This window comes from Oryctolagus cuniculus, chromosome 6, assembly GCF_051225735.1.
Source record: "Oryctolagus cuniculus isolate XC-2025 breed Fujian yellow rabbit chromosome 6, ASM5122573v1, whole genome shotgun sequence".
In the NCBI taxonomy this organism is placed as follows: domain Eukaryota; kingdom Metazoa; phylum Chordata; class Mammalia; order Lagomorpha; family Leporidae; genus Oryctolagus; species Oryctolagus cuniculus.
Window position 1 is genome coordinate 59,378,463 of NC_142872.1, and position 19,279 is coordinate 59,397,741.

Here is a 19,279-nt window from a genome sequence, read left to right on the forward strand (position 1 = left end):
CATTAGCAGGGAGCTGGATTGGAAGTGGAGCAGCTGGTACTCGAACCAGCACTCATACGGGATACCAGTGTCACCGGTAGCAGCTGAACCTGCTGCGCCACAACACCTGCTCCTAGTGCTCACTTGAACAGGAAAATCAGAGCTAAGGAACTTGTATGACTTTATTTTTTTAGAAAGTATGTTTAGGTATTGCCTAGTAATGTGCCTTCCCACCACACATTTCAGAAACAGAAATTGTTGACTGTAAATACTAACTACTACAGAAAATTGTAAGGTAATTATATAAGCATTTCCTTGTCTTTTGATGGTTAGCATAGAATAAGTACAGTTTTTAAAATGGTCATCTCCAGATATTCTGAAAAAGAACCTAAAGAGAAAAAGAAGGTAACGTTTATTGTGCAATATGCCAAGAACTTCTGTATGTCTCATTTCATTTAATTCATGTCCCAAACCTCTGAAGTCCCTAATAGTATAGTAACCCAGAACATCAAGTTCATATTAAAATGTTGAAAATACATCCAGAAATTAAAGTAATTTACATTCCAGTCAGGTTATCTTTTTCTCTTGGCTTAACTGGTTATTTTACCTTTCTTTTTAAAAAAAACTTTATTGAAAAAACAACACATACATTAAAGGATATAAAGTGACCTAATCTTAAGAGTACGACTCAATGAATTTTTACATATCTATGTATACATACATATAATTATCCAGATAAAAATACAGAGCCTTCCTAATACCCTTGATTGATTTTCCTTGGTCTCTTTGTACTTCCCAGGTAAACTGCCATATGTTTTGATTTTTCATTACAGTGGATGGTTCAGTTTTGAAACAGTGCTAGGAGAAGTAGACATTAGTTGTAAAGTGAAAATGCTAAATAGTGTGCCCCGTAACTGCCTGGAACTACATCTACTCATGTCACTTTCTCTTTCTGCTTTTACCCTAAAACAGGTAATCAGATCCTGTCCCTGGGGAGCCTCTCAAAAGATCAAATGTATCCAATGAAACTCAAGGGCATCTCCATCTGCTATTCAGCTCTCAAATCTGCCTTGTGTGGAAATTATGTCAGCTTTGGCGTCTTCAAGTTGTATGGGGACAACCATTTTGACAATGTACTCCAGGCCTTTGTCAAAATGCTGCTGTCAGTGTCCCACTGTGACTTGCTAGTAAGCATTCGTGCATCCTGGGAGTCTTTGTGTGAAACGTGAAGCGTCGTCACCACAGGCCTCGAAGTGTTGCAGGGAAGCCCAGGGAGTTAGAACGACACCTGGACGTTTCATGTTTTAAGACAGCATACTTGATCTCACTTAGAGAATTCGGACAACCATAGGGGCTGTATTGATGTAACTAAACGTACAGTTTAGAAAGATGCAGCCAACATTTTCTGGTAAATTGGTCAGCCATTGTGCTCGAGGTCTTCTGCATATAGAGAAAATGTAATTAGCAGTTTTGGCTAATGACTTACAGCCGTATTCACAATGCAGAAAAGAACTGTTTGCTGGATTAGGACTGGCTGCAGAGCTTCCCCTTCAGTGCACTCTGACTTCCCCTCCATCCATGTCCACGAGAGCTCAGGTGTGGTACACGGAGTGCCAGCCCAAAAGCTGAGCAACCTGGTGTATAATCAGCTCTGCCACTTACTGGTCATCTACCTCGAATTCATCTCCTGTTTCTCCAGGCTTCAGTTTCCTCCCTTTTAAAACAAGTGGATTAAACTGAGTGATTTCTAGATCCCTTTTCTGCTCGGCTGTTGGGGAGCTATGGTTTATGTCAGTAAAGTGTATTTTTAATAAGCACTCCACATGATTCTTATGAAGGTGCGCTTCAGACGTTCAAGCCCATCAGAAATACCTGAGGTGCTTGCTGAAAATTCAGATTCACAGCCCCTCCACTGAGCTGTCAATTGTCAGATTATTTTTTTTTTAATCTCTGCCTGATTACCCAGAAGCTGATATGTACCTGGTGTGGTACAGCAGTAATGACTTGGCGGTAATTATTTAGGTGGCAATCAAATTCACGTTCAGGCTTACTTCATACTTTCTCACCGGTTCCCCCTAGATCACAGTTAGGATCTGGAGACCACTTGTTGGTCAGTCTGTGTGAGAAGCGATCCTTGATCATTTGCAACCTGCTTTCCCCTTCCTAAGCTAACCTACACAGGACCACAGCCAGACCAAAGTTGTTCATCCTCCTTATGGGAGAATGCAGTTCTCATCGAAGGCCAGGCCAGTGTGACAGAAATCACAAAGGCAAAACTTGAGTCCAGTCAGCCACGTGGTACAGCCACCTCGTTGAGGGGACTCCTCACCACAGTTGAAGTCCAGCAAGAAAACTGGTGGGGTTCAAGGACTTTTCTCTTCCCTCTTCTCTGAATGAAGCAATGTCCAATTCAGCAATTCTCAAACTTGAGAACGCTGTAAGATTCTTAGCATCTGTGTCACAAGTGATGTTTCAGAGCCTTATACCAGAGCTTTTCACTCAGCCTGGGGTGGGGATCAGGAAACTTTTTTTTTTTTTTTTTTTTTTTTTTTTTTTTTTTTTTGACAGGCAGAGTTAAACAGTGAGAAAGAAAGAGAGACAAAGAGAAAGGTCTTCCTTCCATTGGTTCACCCACTAAATGGCTGCTACGGCCGGCACGCTGCACTGATCCGAAGCCAGGAGCCAGGTGCTTCCTCCTGGTCTCCCATGAGGGTGCAGGGCCCAAGCACTTGGGCCATCCTCCACTGCACTCCCGGGCCACAGCAGAGAGCTGGACTGGAAGAGGGGCAACTGGGACAGAATCCGGTGCCCCAACCGGGACTAGAACCCGGAGTGCCAGCGCCGCAGGTGGAGGATTAGCCTAGTGAGCCATGGTGCCGGCCTAGGCAACTATAACAAGTACCCCAAGTGATGTTTGTGGAGGAAGTCTTAATGTCACGTTAAGAAATGCTGTTCTGGTTTATCTGTGTTACAAGCTTTGTGCTTCTTTGATACTGTATTGATTGGATTGCAATTGAAGTTTTCAAGTATCTTTCTGATGTACTTATCTTATGCCTACAGTATATGGTAAAAATTAAGCCTATTTACCAAATAATAATTTACTTAGATGGGTTGGCATTGTGTATATACAGATTATGATACCAAAGCCTATTACAGTAGCAAGTTTCTTTGTGTTTATAAGACAAAAAAAAAAATAAGGTTGCCTAGCCACTCTTTAGCACTGTTCAGTGTTCAGAATATTCCAGTATAGAAAAATGACTCACACAGTCTTCCCTGTCATACTGCAAGGCTTTTGCTTGAATGTTAGTGTTAACCATACAAAGTCAAGTGGAAATAGCATACCATGTTATAGCTTCAAATTGAGGTTTCTGGAGATCGAGAGATTCCTAATAGAACCCCTTTAAATGCTGAATTGGGAATCTTTATGTCATGTGTTCTATATAGTTATTGACCTTGTGTTTAAGTTTACAATTTCCAGTATTATAAATGGCAATTTCCACTGAATCGTAGCCTGTCTTTTTCTTCCCTGTGGCTTGACATTTAGTGTATCTCTGTGTTGTAGCAATATCGGAAACTGAGCCAGTCTTATTATCCACTCCTGGAATGTCTCACCCAGGACCACATGAGCTTCATCACCAACTTAGAGCCTCCTGTGCTCCTGTACGTCCTCACGTCCATCTCCGAGGGCCTCACTACTCTCGGTAAGGATCCTGGGGAGCGCCGTTCCCGGTGAAACGCTTGACTGTGGTCGCTTCGCTGTGTGTGCTTCCTGAGACTCTCATCCTATAAAGCAGAAAAAAAATTAGGAAGCCAAACTACAGATTATTTTATAACTTTTATTTATAAGTGGAAAGTGTATTTTTCCATATTTTCTTACACAGTGTTTTAATCAGGTTTATTGAGGTATAATTTGCATACAATGAAATTCGCTGATTTTAAGTGAACAGTTCAGTGAATCTTGACGAATGTATACTCACAAAATCATGAACGACAGCAACCAATATATAGAACATTTTCATCATCACAAAAAGCTCCCTTATGTCCCTTCTAATCAATCCCTTCTCCCTGCTCCCAGCCCAAGGGGACCGCTATCTGCTTTCTCTCACTATAGTTTGCCTTTTCCAGAATCTCATATAAATGAAACCATATAATATGAAGTTATCTATGTCTGGCTTCTTTAATTTAACATAATGCCTTTGAGATTCATCTGTGTTGTTTTGTAACCAGTTAGTTTGTTCCCTTCTATTGCTGTATGTAACTCTGCTGTGAGGATTACTATAGTCTGTCCACTCATTCACCCACAATGGATGTTTGGGTCGTTTCTGTTATTCACTATTTTGAATACAGCCATAGTGAACATTCGTATACAATTCTTTATGTGGCCTTTTTAAAAAATTTCCTTTAGGTAAGTGCCTAGCAGTGGAATTTCTGGTTTATGTTTAGTATTTTAAGAACTGACAAACTCTGCCTAGGGAACTGTACCATTTTGCTCCTGCCAGCAGTGTATAAGGATTCCAGTTGCTCCATATCCTCACTGATACTTACTACTCTGTCTTTTAACCTGAGCCTTCCTAGCAGATGAGAAGTGTAATCTCACTGTAGCTTTAATTTGCATTTCACTAATGAATATGATTTAAGCATCTTTTTATGCTTATTTGCTATTCATGTATCTTCTCGGTGAAGTTTTCTTTTTTTACTCATTTGTTTAACTGAGTTTTTAATTTTATTACTAAGTTATAAGAATTGTTATATTTTCTGGATACAAATTCTATATCACATACATGTTTTGTAAATATTTTTCAGCATATGGTTTGTCCTTATGCTTTCCTAACAGTATCCTCTGAAGAACAAAAGTTTTCAATTTTGAGGAAATTCAATTTTTTTATTATTTTGATTCATGTTTTCTGGTCTTATTCCAAAAAATTTTTGTTTAACCCAAAGCCATAAAGGTTTCATCTGTTTTCTTCTAAAAGCTTTTTAGGTTTAACTCTGATATTAAAGTCTATGATGCATTTGGACTTAATTTTGTATATGGTAGGAGGTAAAAGATGAGATTCTTCATTAACATATAGATATTCGATTGTCCCAATTCCTTTTGTTGAGAATATCTTTTACCCCATGGATTACCTTGTGCCAGTATTATATTGCCATAGTTTTATAGTAGACCTTATAGTCAGGTGGTATAACCCTCTGGTTTTGTATTTCTGTTTTAAAAATTTTCTTGGGGGCTGGCGCTGTGATGTAGCAGGTAAAGCCACCGCCTGCAGTGCCAGCATCCCATATGGGCGCCGGTTCAGGTCCCAGCTGTTCCACTTCAGATCCAGCTCTCTGCTGTGGCCTGGGAAAGCAGTAGAAGATAGCCCAAGTCCTTGGGCCCCTGCACCCATGTAGGAGACCCAGAAGAAGCTCCTGGCTTCAGATCAGTGCAGCTCCGGCTGTTGCAGCCAACTAGGGAGTGAACCATCAGATGGAAGACCTCTTTCTTTGCCTTTCCTTCTCTCTATGTAACTCTGACTTTCAAATAAATAAATAAATCTTAAAAAAAAAAAAAGCTGGTAAATTTCACAGTTTTGCATAGCAACTAACACCTCAAATGTCCAGACTTCAGCAGGGAGTGAGGGAACACAGACACCCAAGATCCTGCTAATAGAACATAAGTCAGGGTTCAGGAGCCTGAAGTTCAAGCTCCTGGCTCCAGGCTTTGGATCAGCACAGCTCTGGCCATTGCAGCCAATTGGGGAGTGAACCAGTGGATGGAAGTCCTCTCTCTCTCTCTCTTTCTCTCTCTCTCTCTGCCTCTCCTTCTCTCTGTATAACAATAAGGATTTATTTTAAAAAATTTTTTCTTGGCTATTCTAGGCCTTTGCATTTTTATGTAAGTTTTAGCTGTGTTTCAAGACTTATTTATTCATGAGAAAGGCAGAGTTAGAGAAAGGAAGAGACAGAGAGACAGAGTTTCCATCTGCTGGTTCACTCCCCAAACAGCTGCAACAGCCGGTGCTAGGCAAGGCTAACACCAGGAGCCCAGAACTCCATCTGAGTCTCCCACATAGGTGGTAGGGGCCCCGGGGCATCTTCCACTGTTTTAACAGGCACATTAAGAGGTAGCTGGATTAGAAGTGGAGCAGCCTGGACTTGAACTGGAGCTTATATGGGATGCTGGCCTAGTAAGTAGTGACTTAACTGTGCCACGGTGCCAGCCCCTAGAATCAACTTGTCCATTTCTCTTGGTTAAAAAAAAAATAGGGAAATTTCGACTGGGATTTGATTTATATTTCAGTTCACATAATTAATTTTTTTAACAATATTGAGTGTTCAATTCTAGAAAAATAGCAATCTGTTCCATTATTATTTAGATCTTCCATAACCTTTCTCAATTGTATTTTTGTGGTTTTGAATTTGTGAGTCTTATACATATCCTGTTGTATTTATAACAATATCTTTTGGTTTTTTAATGGTACTTTGAATGATATTAAAGTTCCCAATTTTCTTCACTACCGTGTATAATTGTAATCAGCTTTCTTGTATATTGATTCTGTGTCCTGCAGCTTTGCTAAGCTCATTAATTCTAGTAGCCTTTTGTGTATTTCTTAAGATGTTCTACATAGTTGTTTCTGCAAATATAGAGTTTTACCTCTTCCTTTTCAGTCTGTATGGCATTTTTTCTTGCCTTATCAGACTGGGCAAAACTTAGAATGCTGCAATGTTGAATAGAAATAATAATAGCAACAATTTTTCTTGTCTCCAGTGTGAGGGGGAAAGCATTCAGTCTTAATATCATTCAGTATAATGTTAGGGTTTCTCATAGATGCTTCTTATAGTTTTTTTTAAAAAGATTTTATTTATTTATTTGATAGGTAGAGTTACAGACAGTGAGAGGGAGAGACAGAGAGAGAGGTCTTCTATCCACTGGTTCACTCCCCAGATGATCATAATGGCAAGGGCTGCACCAATCTGAAGCTAGGAGCCAGGAGCTTCTTCCAGGTCTCCCATGCAGGTGCAGGGGCCTAAATGCCTGGGCCATCTTCTGCTGCTTTCCCAGGCCATAGCAGAGAGCTGGATTGGAAGAGAAGTAGCTGGGACTAAAACCGGTGCGAATAGAGATGCCAGTGCTGCAGATGGAGGCTTAACCCACTGCACCATAGCACCAGCCCCAACATTTTTATAGTCTTGATTCCCCTATATTTGTAGTTTTCTGAAGGTATTATCCTGAATGGATGTTGAATTTTATATAATGCTGTTTTTGCATCAGTTGATATGATATATGGTTTTTATTTTTCAGTCTGTTAATACATATACATCAATATTAATCAATACATTGAATGATATTCAGATGCATTCCATACTTCGTTATGATGCATTACTGGATCCACTTTGCTAAAATTTTAATTCAGATCTCTGTATCCATATTCATGACAGATACCCATGTGTTTTTCTATAGGTGTTATATAGCTTTCTGTTCTTCTCATAGCTTTGCTACATTTTAGTGTGAATCTAGTACCCTCATAAAATGAGCTGAGAATGTTCCCACCTCGCCTATTTTCTCAAAAAAATTCTGTAGGATTACTATTAGTTCTTTCTTAAATGTTTGATAGAGTTCCTCAGTGAAACTATCAGGCCAAGATTTTTCTTTGTTTGGAAGGTTTTGAGCTACAAATTAGATTTCTTTCATAGACACCTTATTATTATTACTGCTTTCTTAGCTGATTTAAAAATATGGAATGCTTCATGAATTTGTGTGTCATCCTTGCGCAGGGGCCCTGCTAATCTTCTCTGTATTGTTCCAATTTTAGTATATGTGCTGCCGAAGCAAGCACTCATAGATACATTATTATTCCAGTTATCAGTTACATCTTGAATGGCATTTGGTAGTATGTCTTCAAAGGAATTTGTCCATTTCATCTAGAGTTTATGTAACATCATTGGATTGAAATTGTTCAAAATGCTTCCCTTATTATCTGATTTCATGTCTGTAGGGTCTGCAGTGATGTCCCTCTTTAATACCTGATATTGGCAATATGAATTTTCTCTATTTTTTCTTGGTCATTCTGGCTGTTTATCAGTTGTATTGCAAAAACTATGTTCAGTTATTTTTTTCTCTCTTTTCTGTTTTTAGTTTACTAAAGTGTGCTTAAGTTTGCAAGACCTTTTCTCTTTTTAGTTTTTTCATATAGAAGCTTAAATCATTACATTCAGACCTTTCTTTTCTACTATACATACTTGATGCTTTAAGCACTGCTATACCTGTACTTTACATATTTTGATATATTTTGTCTTTATTTTTACTCAGTTCAAAAATGTTTTCTAATTGCCCTGCTGTTTTTTTTTCCTACTGTTTTTTTAACTGATGGATTGATACATAAAATAATCACATTGTTTAATTTTCAAGTATTTGGAGATGTTCTTGATTTCTTTCTGTGATTGGTTCTAGCTTTGTTCCAATGTGTCAGAATGTTCTCAATTATTTTTATACCTTTTAAGTTTATTGAGATTTAATGATCCAAAATATTGTGAATGTTTCACAGACACTCAAAATGAAGTGTATTCCATGGTTGGGAAGAGTGTCCTTCTAAATAAATAAATATATATATATATATATATATATATATATATATATATATATAGAAAGGCAGAGTTACAGAGTTACAGAGAGGCAGAGGCAGAGAGAGAGAGAGAGAGAGAGAGAGAGAGAGATCTTCCATCTATTGGTCGCTCCCCAAGTGGCCACAATAGCAAGAGCTGGGACTATCCAAAGCCAGGAACCAGAAGCTTCTTTTGGGTCTCCCATGTGGGTTGCAGGGGTCCAAGCACTTGAGCCATCTTCTACTGCTTTCCCAGGCCATAGCAGAGAGCTGGATTGGAAGTGGAGCAGCCAGGACTCAAACCGGTGCCCATATAGGATGCCAGCACTGCAGGTGGTGGCTTTACCCACTACACTACAGCACCGGCTCTGGAAGAGTATTCTAAAAGGTTTAGATCTAGTTGATTGATAATGTTCAGATCTTCTGTGTTCTTACTGGTTGCTTGTCTGTTGTCTAATTGTTCTGTGAATTAGCAAGAAGCAAGTGCTGAATTTTTTATGCCTGTGTCTCAATCCTATCAGTTTTTTGGATCAAGTATGTTAAAACTCTGTTATTAGGCACATAATTATTTTATTGTCATATCTCCTTGATTAATTTACCCTTTAGGATTATGAAATTACCTTCTTTATCTCTAGAAATATTGTTTCTTCTTTTTGTTTTTCAAATGTGTTAGAGCAATCCTTCATTCACTCCCCAAATGCCTGCCACAGTTGGGACTGGACCAGGCTGAAGCCAAGAGCCCGAAACTAGTGAGTCTCCCACGAGGGCAACAGGTCCAAGTACTGTGGCAGAGCTGGTACTCACCCCAGGCATTCCATCCCAACCCGTGTCTGCAGCTGCCCCGTGAAGCATCTTATGTGATGCTAGTAATTATATAAAAGTCAGGAGTAAGGCTTAGTCACTCCCACAGGGTAGCAATGTGTTCTAAACACTCTAGGAACACATTCATTTCTTTGCCTTTCCAGCTTCCAGAGACCACCCACATTCCTTGACCTGCAACCTCATCCCTCCATCTTCAAAGCCAGCAGTGCTGCTTCTCTGACTCGTCTTCCATAGATACGTCTCCTCTGACCTGTCAGCTTTTCCCTTCCAGTTTTAAAGACCTTTGAGTTGACAGTGGGCCCATGCCGTTATGTCCAGAATAATCACCCTGCTGTAAGGTCATTTGGTTAGCAATCTTAATTCTGTCTGCAACCATAATTTCCTTTTTCCATTGAATCTAACATAATCACAAATTCTGGTGATTAGGATATAGACCTATTTTTTTAAACACATAACATATAGCTGGGTCATATATTTGTATTAAATTTGTCTCTGTCTTCTAATTAGTATTTGAACCACTTAGTGTAATTGCTTTTAATCTATGATATTGCTATTCTCTCTCTCTCTCTCTTTCTCTCTCTCTCTCTCTCGCAATAGCATGTTAACCAAGTGTAATGGAAATATACCTGTCAGGTATTTTCACTGTGTCCTATCTGGTCTTTGTTTCTTTTTGCCTTTTTTCTGTCTTTTTTTGGTTTGGATTAATTGTGTATTTTTATGAGTCAATTTTTTATGTATCCTCTGTCTGTTTATTAGCCATACTGCTTTACTTTCTAGTGGTGCTTATTTAATATCTATATCTTCAAATAATATCATCACAGTTTATCTTCAAATAAACATTTCAGATAAATAGTGATTTACTCTCAAATAATCACACTTGCCTCTGTCTCTACTTCTGGAACTGCTCTGTTCAACTGCTTTCCTGCTTTTCCTCTCTGTGCTTGGATTTGAGTAGTTTCTATAGCTGTATCTTCAAGTTCACTGATTTTTTAATACTTAACCTCATATTAGTCCTGTATTTTTTCATCTCAGATATTGTATTTTTATTTTCTAGAAGCTTCATTTTGGTCTTTTTAAAAATTTTTTCATTTTTTTTCCTCATCAGGTTCATTTTAACCTTAATCATATGTATGAGATTTATAACAGCTCTTTGATAACTAATGTCATTTCTGGATCTGTTTCTGTTAGTTTATTTTTCTCCTTCTTAGGAGTAATATTCTCTCATTTAAATTCCTTTTTAATTAATTAATTAATTTTTATTTTATTTTAATTATTGATTGATTTATTTATTTGCGAGAGGGAGAGAGGGAGCCCCCAGCTACTTGAGCCATCACCTGTTGCTTGTAGCGTGCACATGAGCAGGGTACTAGAATGAGGAGTAGCTCCAGGAATTGAACCAGCATTCCATCATGAGATGCAGGCATACCAAGCAGCAGCACAGCCACTAGTCCAGACGCCTGCCCCATGTGACTTTGGTTGGATGCTTTATATTGTGATTTAAATTACTCAGTATTGGAGTTTGATATTTTTTCCCCAAGATTGTGGATTTCATTCTGTCTTGCAGTTGAGCAACTTTTGAATCAGTTTGACTCATTTGAGAGAAATGCAGCCTTTATTTTGAAGTAACTGAGCTTTACTAGTAAGGTGTGACCCTGTGAGGACTCTCCAGTGCTCTGTGTATTGTGAGATTTCTCCACAAACTATCTCCAGCCCTGTCATCCCCAGGCAGTATTTGGCCTACTCTTTTCAGTAGTTCTTTCCCCAACCTTGTTAGTTTCTTCTCACACTTACACAGGTCACTGTTCACACTCTGGAGTGGACTCCTGGTGTACCTCTAGCACTCTGTCCTGCAGCTTCCACGCTCCTACGTTCTAACTCCTCATCCTCCCCAGATTCTAGTCTGTGGCTCTTCAGATCAGGAGGTCACGTGGTTTTGTTTGAGTTTACCCTTCCTGGCCTGCAGCCTGGCAACTGCTTTGGACAGTAAGCTTGAGGAATTGGAGGTCCTACCCTCATTTATTTTCCCCCTTTTTGGGTGAATAGTCCTGTAATATCTGTTTTGCAATAATTGAAAAGCTTTGTTTTATATATATTTTGTCCTGTTTTCTGGTTATTTGTGGCAGGAGGACAAATGCTCATAGCAGTCAATCCTTCATACATAGAAGTAGAGTGCTGTCTTTTATTATCACAGTTTGACCTGACATTGTTTTATCTAGCCCCATAGTAATACTTGAATACTCTGAATTAGTTGTAGGCAGCTATGTCATTCTCAAACTATAATTTTGGTCAGGCCTACAATTGCATTTTAACAAGGCTCTCATGGGAGTCTTGACAGAATGGCATTATGGATGGAATACTGAATTTGCATGTAAGGCCCACTGTTGCCATTTACTGTCTAACTGGACTGTAATGGGTGTTTTCACAGTCACTCATTTTGTTCTCAGACCCTTCTTGCATACCAACAGTGGGTTAGGTGCTCTGTCTAAGAACACCATTTGTCCCTATTCCCTGCTCCACTGAAAAGTTCTCAAGGACAGGAACAGTGTATTGATCACTACATTATTCCCAGTTCCTAGCATATGTGAGTGTTCTTTCATTATTCAGGCTAGTTAGCTGTGGTTCAGAGAGGTGGAATGATTTGCCTAAGACCATATAACTAACAAGTGTCTGATCTAGGAGTCTGCCTCTGAATCTTACTCTTCTGCTGGATCTCCCTGATGACAGTTGCAACTTTGAAAGCTAGGTGCCCGGTAGAATTGTTTGCCTTGTCTTCACAGTTTCCTCTTCAGCCTCTTGTATTGTCACAAATTGAAATTATAACCACTGGATGACTCTGGCAGGTGACTTGTGCCCTGTGTCTTCAGGAAAGAAGCGTGTTTTGAACATTGACAGTAACTGTTTGGATATTTTCTTTACTAACAGTGATGCATTGGCAAAGAGGCATTTATTGGCATTATTGGGTCTCACTTCTGCTGTAGTCTCAGTTAAACAAATGGGTGGCAGGTACAAAAAATGAATCAGTGATAGAATTGTGGTTTGTCTACTGTTCAGAATGTGATATAAAAATATTTTAGTTAATTATCATACTTTATTATTTTTAGTTTCACGTTATCTTTTTAACCACCCATCCATTTCCCCCTCTCCAAGCACAGGGCTTAAAAACACTGCTCCAAATAATGGCTTTCAATTAATTCATTCAATAATTATCCATTGTGCACATTCTAAGTACCAGGTACTATTCTGAACTGTGGCAGTTCTGAGGGAAATAAGACAGGTAAGGTCCCAGTTCACATGAAAGCTTATATTGTAGTGAGGAGAAATAAACAATAAATGAAGAAGCAAGCACACATATTAAATAAGACTAAGTCATCATAAGTGCTAAACAAAATTTAAAATAGGGTAATGGATAGAGAGTTACTAAGTGTAGCTATTATAGAAAAAGTGATCAGGGAAGCCTCTGAAGATTACCCATGGCAGGCATGGTGGTACGCTGCAAGCAGAAGTAAAGGGCATCACAAAAGGTGAAACAGGGAAAGAAGGGCAAGTAAAATTTTTTTTAAGATTTTTATTTATTTATTTTAGAGGTAGTATTACAGAGAGAGGGAGAGACAGAGAGAAAGATCTTCCATCTGCTGGTTCACTCCCAACGTGGCCGCAACAGCTAGAGCTGAACCAATCTGAAGCCAGGAGCCAGGAACTTCTTCTTGGTCTTCCACAAGGATGTAGGGACCCAAGCACTTGTACCTTCTTCTACTGCTTTCCCAGGCCATAGCAGGGAGCTGGATTGGAAGAGGAGCAACCAGGACTGGAACTGGTGCCCATATGGGATTTCAGCGCCACAGGTAGAGGCTTAGCCCACTATGCCACAGGGACGACCCCGTAAAATGTTGAACCAGTTAGAAACTACCAGATCTTTCCCTTTGAAATTCATTATTAATAAGATGCATATAAAAAATAGAAGTGGGTACATTGTATTTTGAACAAATTCTTGGATTGGATGAAGTATTTGGTATGAATGTTACATGAGAGTAAAACATGTAGGAAACATTTAGAATTTGGATACCTTGTTTGTTAATTTTTCCTATGAAGTAAATGCTAAAGAGAGCAGAGAGCAATGGATTATCTTGGTAGACCTACAGGCTTGATGTTTAAGGGATTTACATAGCCAGCAAAACAAATGGAAGTGAAAAAAGGGAAACCTAACATACAGTGCCAAGCACTTTGTTACAATCTATGTATACTTCCTCATAAGTGGCTGACCACACGTGCAAAGTAGGTATTGGTAAGCACGTTTTACAGAGGTACCGTTGAACCTTACCAGAGTCGAGCATCTCAAAAGTTTAGATTCAAACCTAGAACCAGCTATTTCCAAGACCTTCATCCTGCTGATTCTGCTGCGATGAGAAGTTTGCAGCTAAAGCCCGATTTCAGCTCAGCCTTATTATTATTCTTCCTGAGTCAGTTAAGCAATTCTTTCCTCCACAGTTAACTTTGCAGAATGGCTTTCAGTGATGGGTCTTAGTGAGCCGGAGGCTATTAATGATGCATGTGTTTCCTGTGGAGACTGGGTGCAGGAGAAAGGAGCACTTGGTTCTTCCCAGTGCCAAACAAGTTGCTAGAGAGGACAGAAGCCCATTAGACTTAAAAATCATTGCCAAAATTGTCCAAATTCTAGATGCAATTCTTTGAAAAAGATTCTAAACAGCAAGAGCTAGGACACAATATGAAACTTCATGACTTCTGCTCATCCTTTTTATGTCAGGAGAGTTTCATTATTTGAGTCTCACATAATAGCTTAGCTGCAGATAAGAACCAATAATAACATGTAGTCCTCAGCACAATTCATTCTGTTTTTGACCAAATGCCCTTTGAACCTTATGATTCCCCACTTTTAAATCTATCACGAAATAACATTTATCTTTTTCAAAGCCCCCAACCATAAATCAGCCATAATGGAAGCTCTTCTTCATGCTTTTATTGTAAGGATATATGCTTCAACCTTTGTGGCTAAAGTGTTTACCTGGCATTTTCACAGCTGACTCAGTGCATTGGAGCCTTTTAAAGCAACCTGCATGGCATATGGTCACCAAATCTATGTGAAGTCTTTATAATTTTCTCATGATTGATAGCACACTGCTGTTCACTGGTGAAGGCAACCATATCTATTTCCTGCTTGCCTTTATAGCTGTTAAGTGACTTAATCCATTTACTTTCATGACTGGGATTTCAAATGTGGAATTGTGAAGGAAAAGGGAAATGTGACGTAGCCAGGCTCAGCAGTGTTGTGTATGACTGCCATGCTACACTGTGCTACCTCCCAGGCTTATAAAACCAGAACTGCCTTTTCTACAATATAACCTAGTTAGTAGGGAGAGAAAAAGAGTAAATTAGCTAATTAATCAATCAAATTCCATTACTGTAATAGAAATCTGCTTCCTTAGACTTTATAACTCCAAAACTATTATCCATGCCTATCTTTTTAGACCTTCAATTCCTCATCTTTCATGATCCTGTATTAACTACCATTATCCTGCCTGTATTTCGTTTATTATTATTATTTGAAAGGCAGAGAGAGACATAGTGGAGACAATCAGAAAGATCTCCTGTGCACTGGCTCTCTCCCCAGAAGCCCACAACAGCCAGGACTAGATCAAGCAGAAGCCAGGAGTCTGGTACTCAATCCAGGTCTCCCACATGGGTGTCAGGAACCCAAACACTGGAGCCATCACCTGCGCCTCTTGAGGCATATTGGCAAGAAGCCAGAATGGAGAGCAGAGCTAGGGCTCAAACCTAGGCACTCCCATATGGTTAACTGTGGTACATAATGCCTGCCCCTACTGTGTTTCTTTTCAGACTTGCCACTGTCTGTTTTTCATGACATTTCTCTATAAAATGCCATGACAGTTTTAAAACTGTGGTATTGTATCAGAGCTATGTATTATTACTAAATGCAAATCAAAGGTTTTTCTAGAAAATTTCTGATTAGTTTTAGCTACCCATTTCTTGATTGATTCAGCTGATGTTTGACCTAAATCTGTGTTGAGCACACCACGTGTGTGTTCACATGTGATCCTCAAAGATGACTCAGGAAATCTATTCCCTTTGTAAATCTGCTTCTCAGCCCTACTTTCTTGATAATCAACTTCTCAGTCCACCAAATTTTTCATTTTTAATTGTTTTCTCTTGGTGTTTTCTCTTACTAATTATAAATCCCAGGGCCATGGCTCGCTTAGTTAATCCTCCCTCCACCTGCGGCACCGGCATTCCATATGGGCACCAGGTTCTGGTCGCAGTTGCTCCTCTTCCAATCCAGCTCTCTGCTGTGGCCCGGGATATATGTCAGCATCAAACATCTTCTTAAAACACAATAGGCGGCCAGCACCGCGGCTCAATAGACTAATCCTCCGCCTTGCAGCACCAGCACACCGGGTTCTAGTCCCGGTCGGGGCGCCGGATTCTGTCCCGGTTGCCCCTCTTCCAAGCCAGCTCTCTGCTATGGCCCGAGAGTGCAGTGGAGGATGGCCCAAGTGCTTGGGCCCTGCACCCCATGGGAGACCAGGAAAAGCACCTGGCTCCTGCCTTCTAATCAGCGCGGTGTGGCGGCCATTGGAGGGTGAACCAACGGCAAAGGAAGACCTTTCTCTCTGTCTCTCTCTGTCTCTCTCTCTCTCACTGTCCACTCTGCCTGTCAAACACACACACACACACACACACAATGGGCACTCAAAAAAAAAAAAAATTTCCAGCTACTACTGGTTTGCTCTCATGGTAAAAAGGAGGCTATTTTTAGGGGGCAGGACTTTTTTTTGCTGTCAGTAGTAGTGGAGGATGGCCCAAGTGCTTGGGCCCCTGCACCCTCATGGGAGACCAGGAAGAAGCACCTGGCTCCTGGCTTCAGATCGGCGTAGCTCCAGCCAGTGGTAGCAGCCGTTTTGGGAGGGTGAACCAACGAAAGGAAGACCTTTCTCTCTATCTCTCTCTCTCACTATCTAAATCTATCTGTTAAATAAAAAAAATTATAAACTCCCAAGGGTTGTGCCAAATGTTATCTGTCAGTAGCAAAAAAAAGAAAAAAGTCCTGCCCCCTAAAAATAGCCTCCTTTTTACCATGAGAGTAAACCAGTAGTAGCTGGAATTTTTTTTGAGTGCCATTGTGTTTTAAGAAGATGTTTGATGCTGACATATATTTTTGATTAATACTTAGTACTTTTTCAGATTTATTTATTTATTTATCTATTTATTTATTTGAAAGGGAGAGTAAAAGAAGCCTTCTCTCTTCTACTTGGTGGTTTATTCCCCAAATGTCCACAACAGCCAGATTTTGGCCTGGACAAAGCCAGGAGCCACAAACTCTATCCTGGTCTCACCAGTGGGTACAGGGGCCCAAGTACTTGGACCATTTTCTGCTGCTTTCCCAGGCACATTAGCCAGAAACCGGATCAGAAGTGGAGTAGCCAGGACTCAAACCAGCACTCCAATATCAGTTGCAGGGCATCTCAAATGGCCACTTAACCTGCTACACCATAATGCCAGCCCCAGCGCTTACTTTTAATATAGTAATTAAAAATACAGATCCAGAGTCTGAATGCCTTCTTTATTTTCATACTGTGATCACACAGTCTTCTAGCTGTATATCATTGGATGGATTATTTAATCTCTAAGCCACACCTTTAAATAGAGGTAATAGTAGTATGGAGCGATAATAATAGTAACTATTAAAGTATTGTCGTGAGGATTAAAATTAATAATCCATGGGAAGCACTTACCATAGTAAGTGCTCAATAAATATCAGCTGTTTTTATTACTAATTAATTTACTTTCCTCTCACTCAACTACACAAGGCATTTTTTAAAAGGTGAGAAAAGTAGCAAGAGCAGCAACACAGCGAGTAATTGGGGAAAAAATGGGATTTGAAACCAGAGCTGACTCCCAAACCCACAACTTTCCTACCACATTCTCTTTCTCATGCTCATCTCTCTATCTGAAAACAGCCTTCCTTACATCTCACGGAAGTGGTCTTTCTAAGCCCACTTCAGGTGCTGCCTCCTAAACTAAATGCTCTCAATGCCCTCAAAATGTTCTCAGCAGTATGTCATTCATTTTTGCACAACGTTGGCTACAGTAACTTGTCTACTAAACCATGAGTCTCTGACAGCAAGGTAGGTTAGACCCCCCCTGTATGTCCTAAAGCAGAACACTTTGCACTAAGTAGATACCAACTGAGCAGCCACTTGGGGAATCAGAGGTAGAATTAAGCAGAAGTTGTTCAGGTCACAATTTTGTATAGTAATCATTTACTGAACTAACACGTCTCTGTGCCCGGCTCTGTGATAGACGCTGGGTTTAAAGAGGGGAGGCAAGAATCTCTACCTCAAGGAGCTTACAGTTTGCTTACCAGTGCTCTGAAGCCAGAAAGTGATGTTCTCTGAGGGGAGACATTATAACCAACTGCAGCAAACACTTCAGTAATGCAAATGAATTCTTATTTATTGTTTGTACAGATACAGTTGTCTCCTCCAGCTGCTGCATCAGTTTAGACTACGTCGTCACCTACCTCTACAAGCACATAGCAAAAGAGGGCAAGAAGCCACTTCGATGCAGAGAGGCAACCCAGGCTGGCCAGAGACTATTACATTTTATGCAACAAAACCCAGATGTCCTGCAGCAGGTAACTGGTAATTAGTCACCTTGCTTAAGAGAGTTCCCCAGAAGCCAACCTGGTCCCTGACTGTCTCTTGGAGTAACATCTTGTCAAGACCCTTTATCAGTTATTCTTCAGGAGTATTTTCCCTAAATGTGGGATGGTGCACTGGCTCCCAGGACTACCTCCCCTCAAGAAATGCCCTTGTCAGTCATCTTATCACAGTAAAGCTAAAATTTTTAAAAGAGGATAGTTCTTCCAGAGGCCTGAGAAAAACTATGGCAAAAGTGGAGTAGAAGCACTCAACATCTGATCTCTTTCCTGGAGCCTCTAAAATACCATGTGATGCTTGCCTTGTGAGTTCTCTGTTATATTAAGATACTACCATACTCTGGGCTCCTGGTCTCTATCAGCCAACTTGCTAGGAACTGTCTATTCATCATATAATAGTGTATTTCTCCAAATTTAAAATGAGAAATCATAGCTCAGGTACTTAAGGTTGTATTCCTAAGAGCACTTAACTAATAAGAAATGAAACCACAGTTTATTTTCAAATGTACTTTAATTGGCTAATATGGGTTGGGTCCAAGTTTAATAATGTTTTTAAAAACTTCTGTACATCACAGTAATAGTATGCTTAAAAAGAAGTATATGTGCCAGAAATATTTCGAAGAGAATAATACCATTTTTATGGAAATACCATTACTATATTTTCTAATTTCACTAAATTTGGGGAGTGATATCTTCATATTGTTTTTAGTTGTTTTATCTAATTATATCCATAATAATCTGTGATTTGCAGATGTAAACATTTCAGTGTGTCTTTAGCAAATAAATTGCCTGAAATCAGCAGAAATTGTCACTTCTGTAGAGAAATGATGGAAAGAAAATGAGACAGCCATGGAAGAGGTTTCCTTCCTGGCTATCATATTTTGCTAGTATTTAAATGAAATTATGTGAATTTTAATTATGGTGATGTTTCAATTAATCGCTTATCGGGGAAGAGGGTTGAAAATTCAGATTTTGTGTAGTCATACAGGCCTATAACTGGTACAACCCTGGAACTGTTACAGCTCGGTGGCAATACAGTAAAGGTAAGAAGAAGGATTCATTACATGCAAGGTGCAAGAATCTTTAAAACTCATAAAACACAATTTCTCTCCTTAAAAAGTTTCCTTTCATGTGAGACAAACCAGGTATTTGGTAATTTGATTAATATAGTGATGACAGAGAGTGATGCAGGAGAGAGAGGAAA

General features: G+C 39.6%; 1 protein-coding gene and 1 non-coding gene across 7 annotated transcripts in view; one reads left to right on the forward strand and one right to left on the reverse strand.

Moving 5' to 3' along the window:
- RANBP17 (RAN binding protein 17) overlaps positions 1–19,279 on the forward strand; it is a 370,153-nt gene that overhangs the window by 320,542 nt on the left and 30,332 nt on the right. For 4 of the 6 annotated variants that reach the window (XR_016236460.1, XM_070076414.2, XM_070076416.2 and 1 more), the window contains 3 exons: positions 952–1,166; positions 3,542–3,680; positions 17,885–18,051. Coding sequence is in view for 4 of the 6 variants with exons in the window: in XM_070076414.2 (XP_069932515.1) it covers positions 952–1,166; positions 3,542–3,680; positions 17,885–18,051 (521 nt within the window). In the remaining 2 variants the exon portion in view is untranslated. Of the gene's footprint in view, positions 1–951; positions 1,167–3,541; positions 3,681–17,884; positions 18,052–19,279 lie in introns of those variants that run through there. The other 2 variants (XR_016236455.1, XM_089336195.1) reach the window with 2 other exon arrangements.
- LOC127490825 (U6 spliceosomal RNA) lies at positions 7,690–7,796 on the reverse strand. Its single transcript, XR_007919220.1, has one exon. It is a non-coding gene; the product is annotated as a U6 spliceosomal RNA (small nuclear RNA).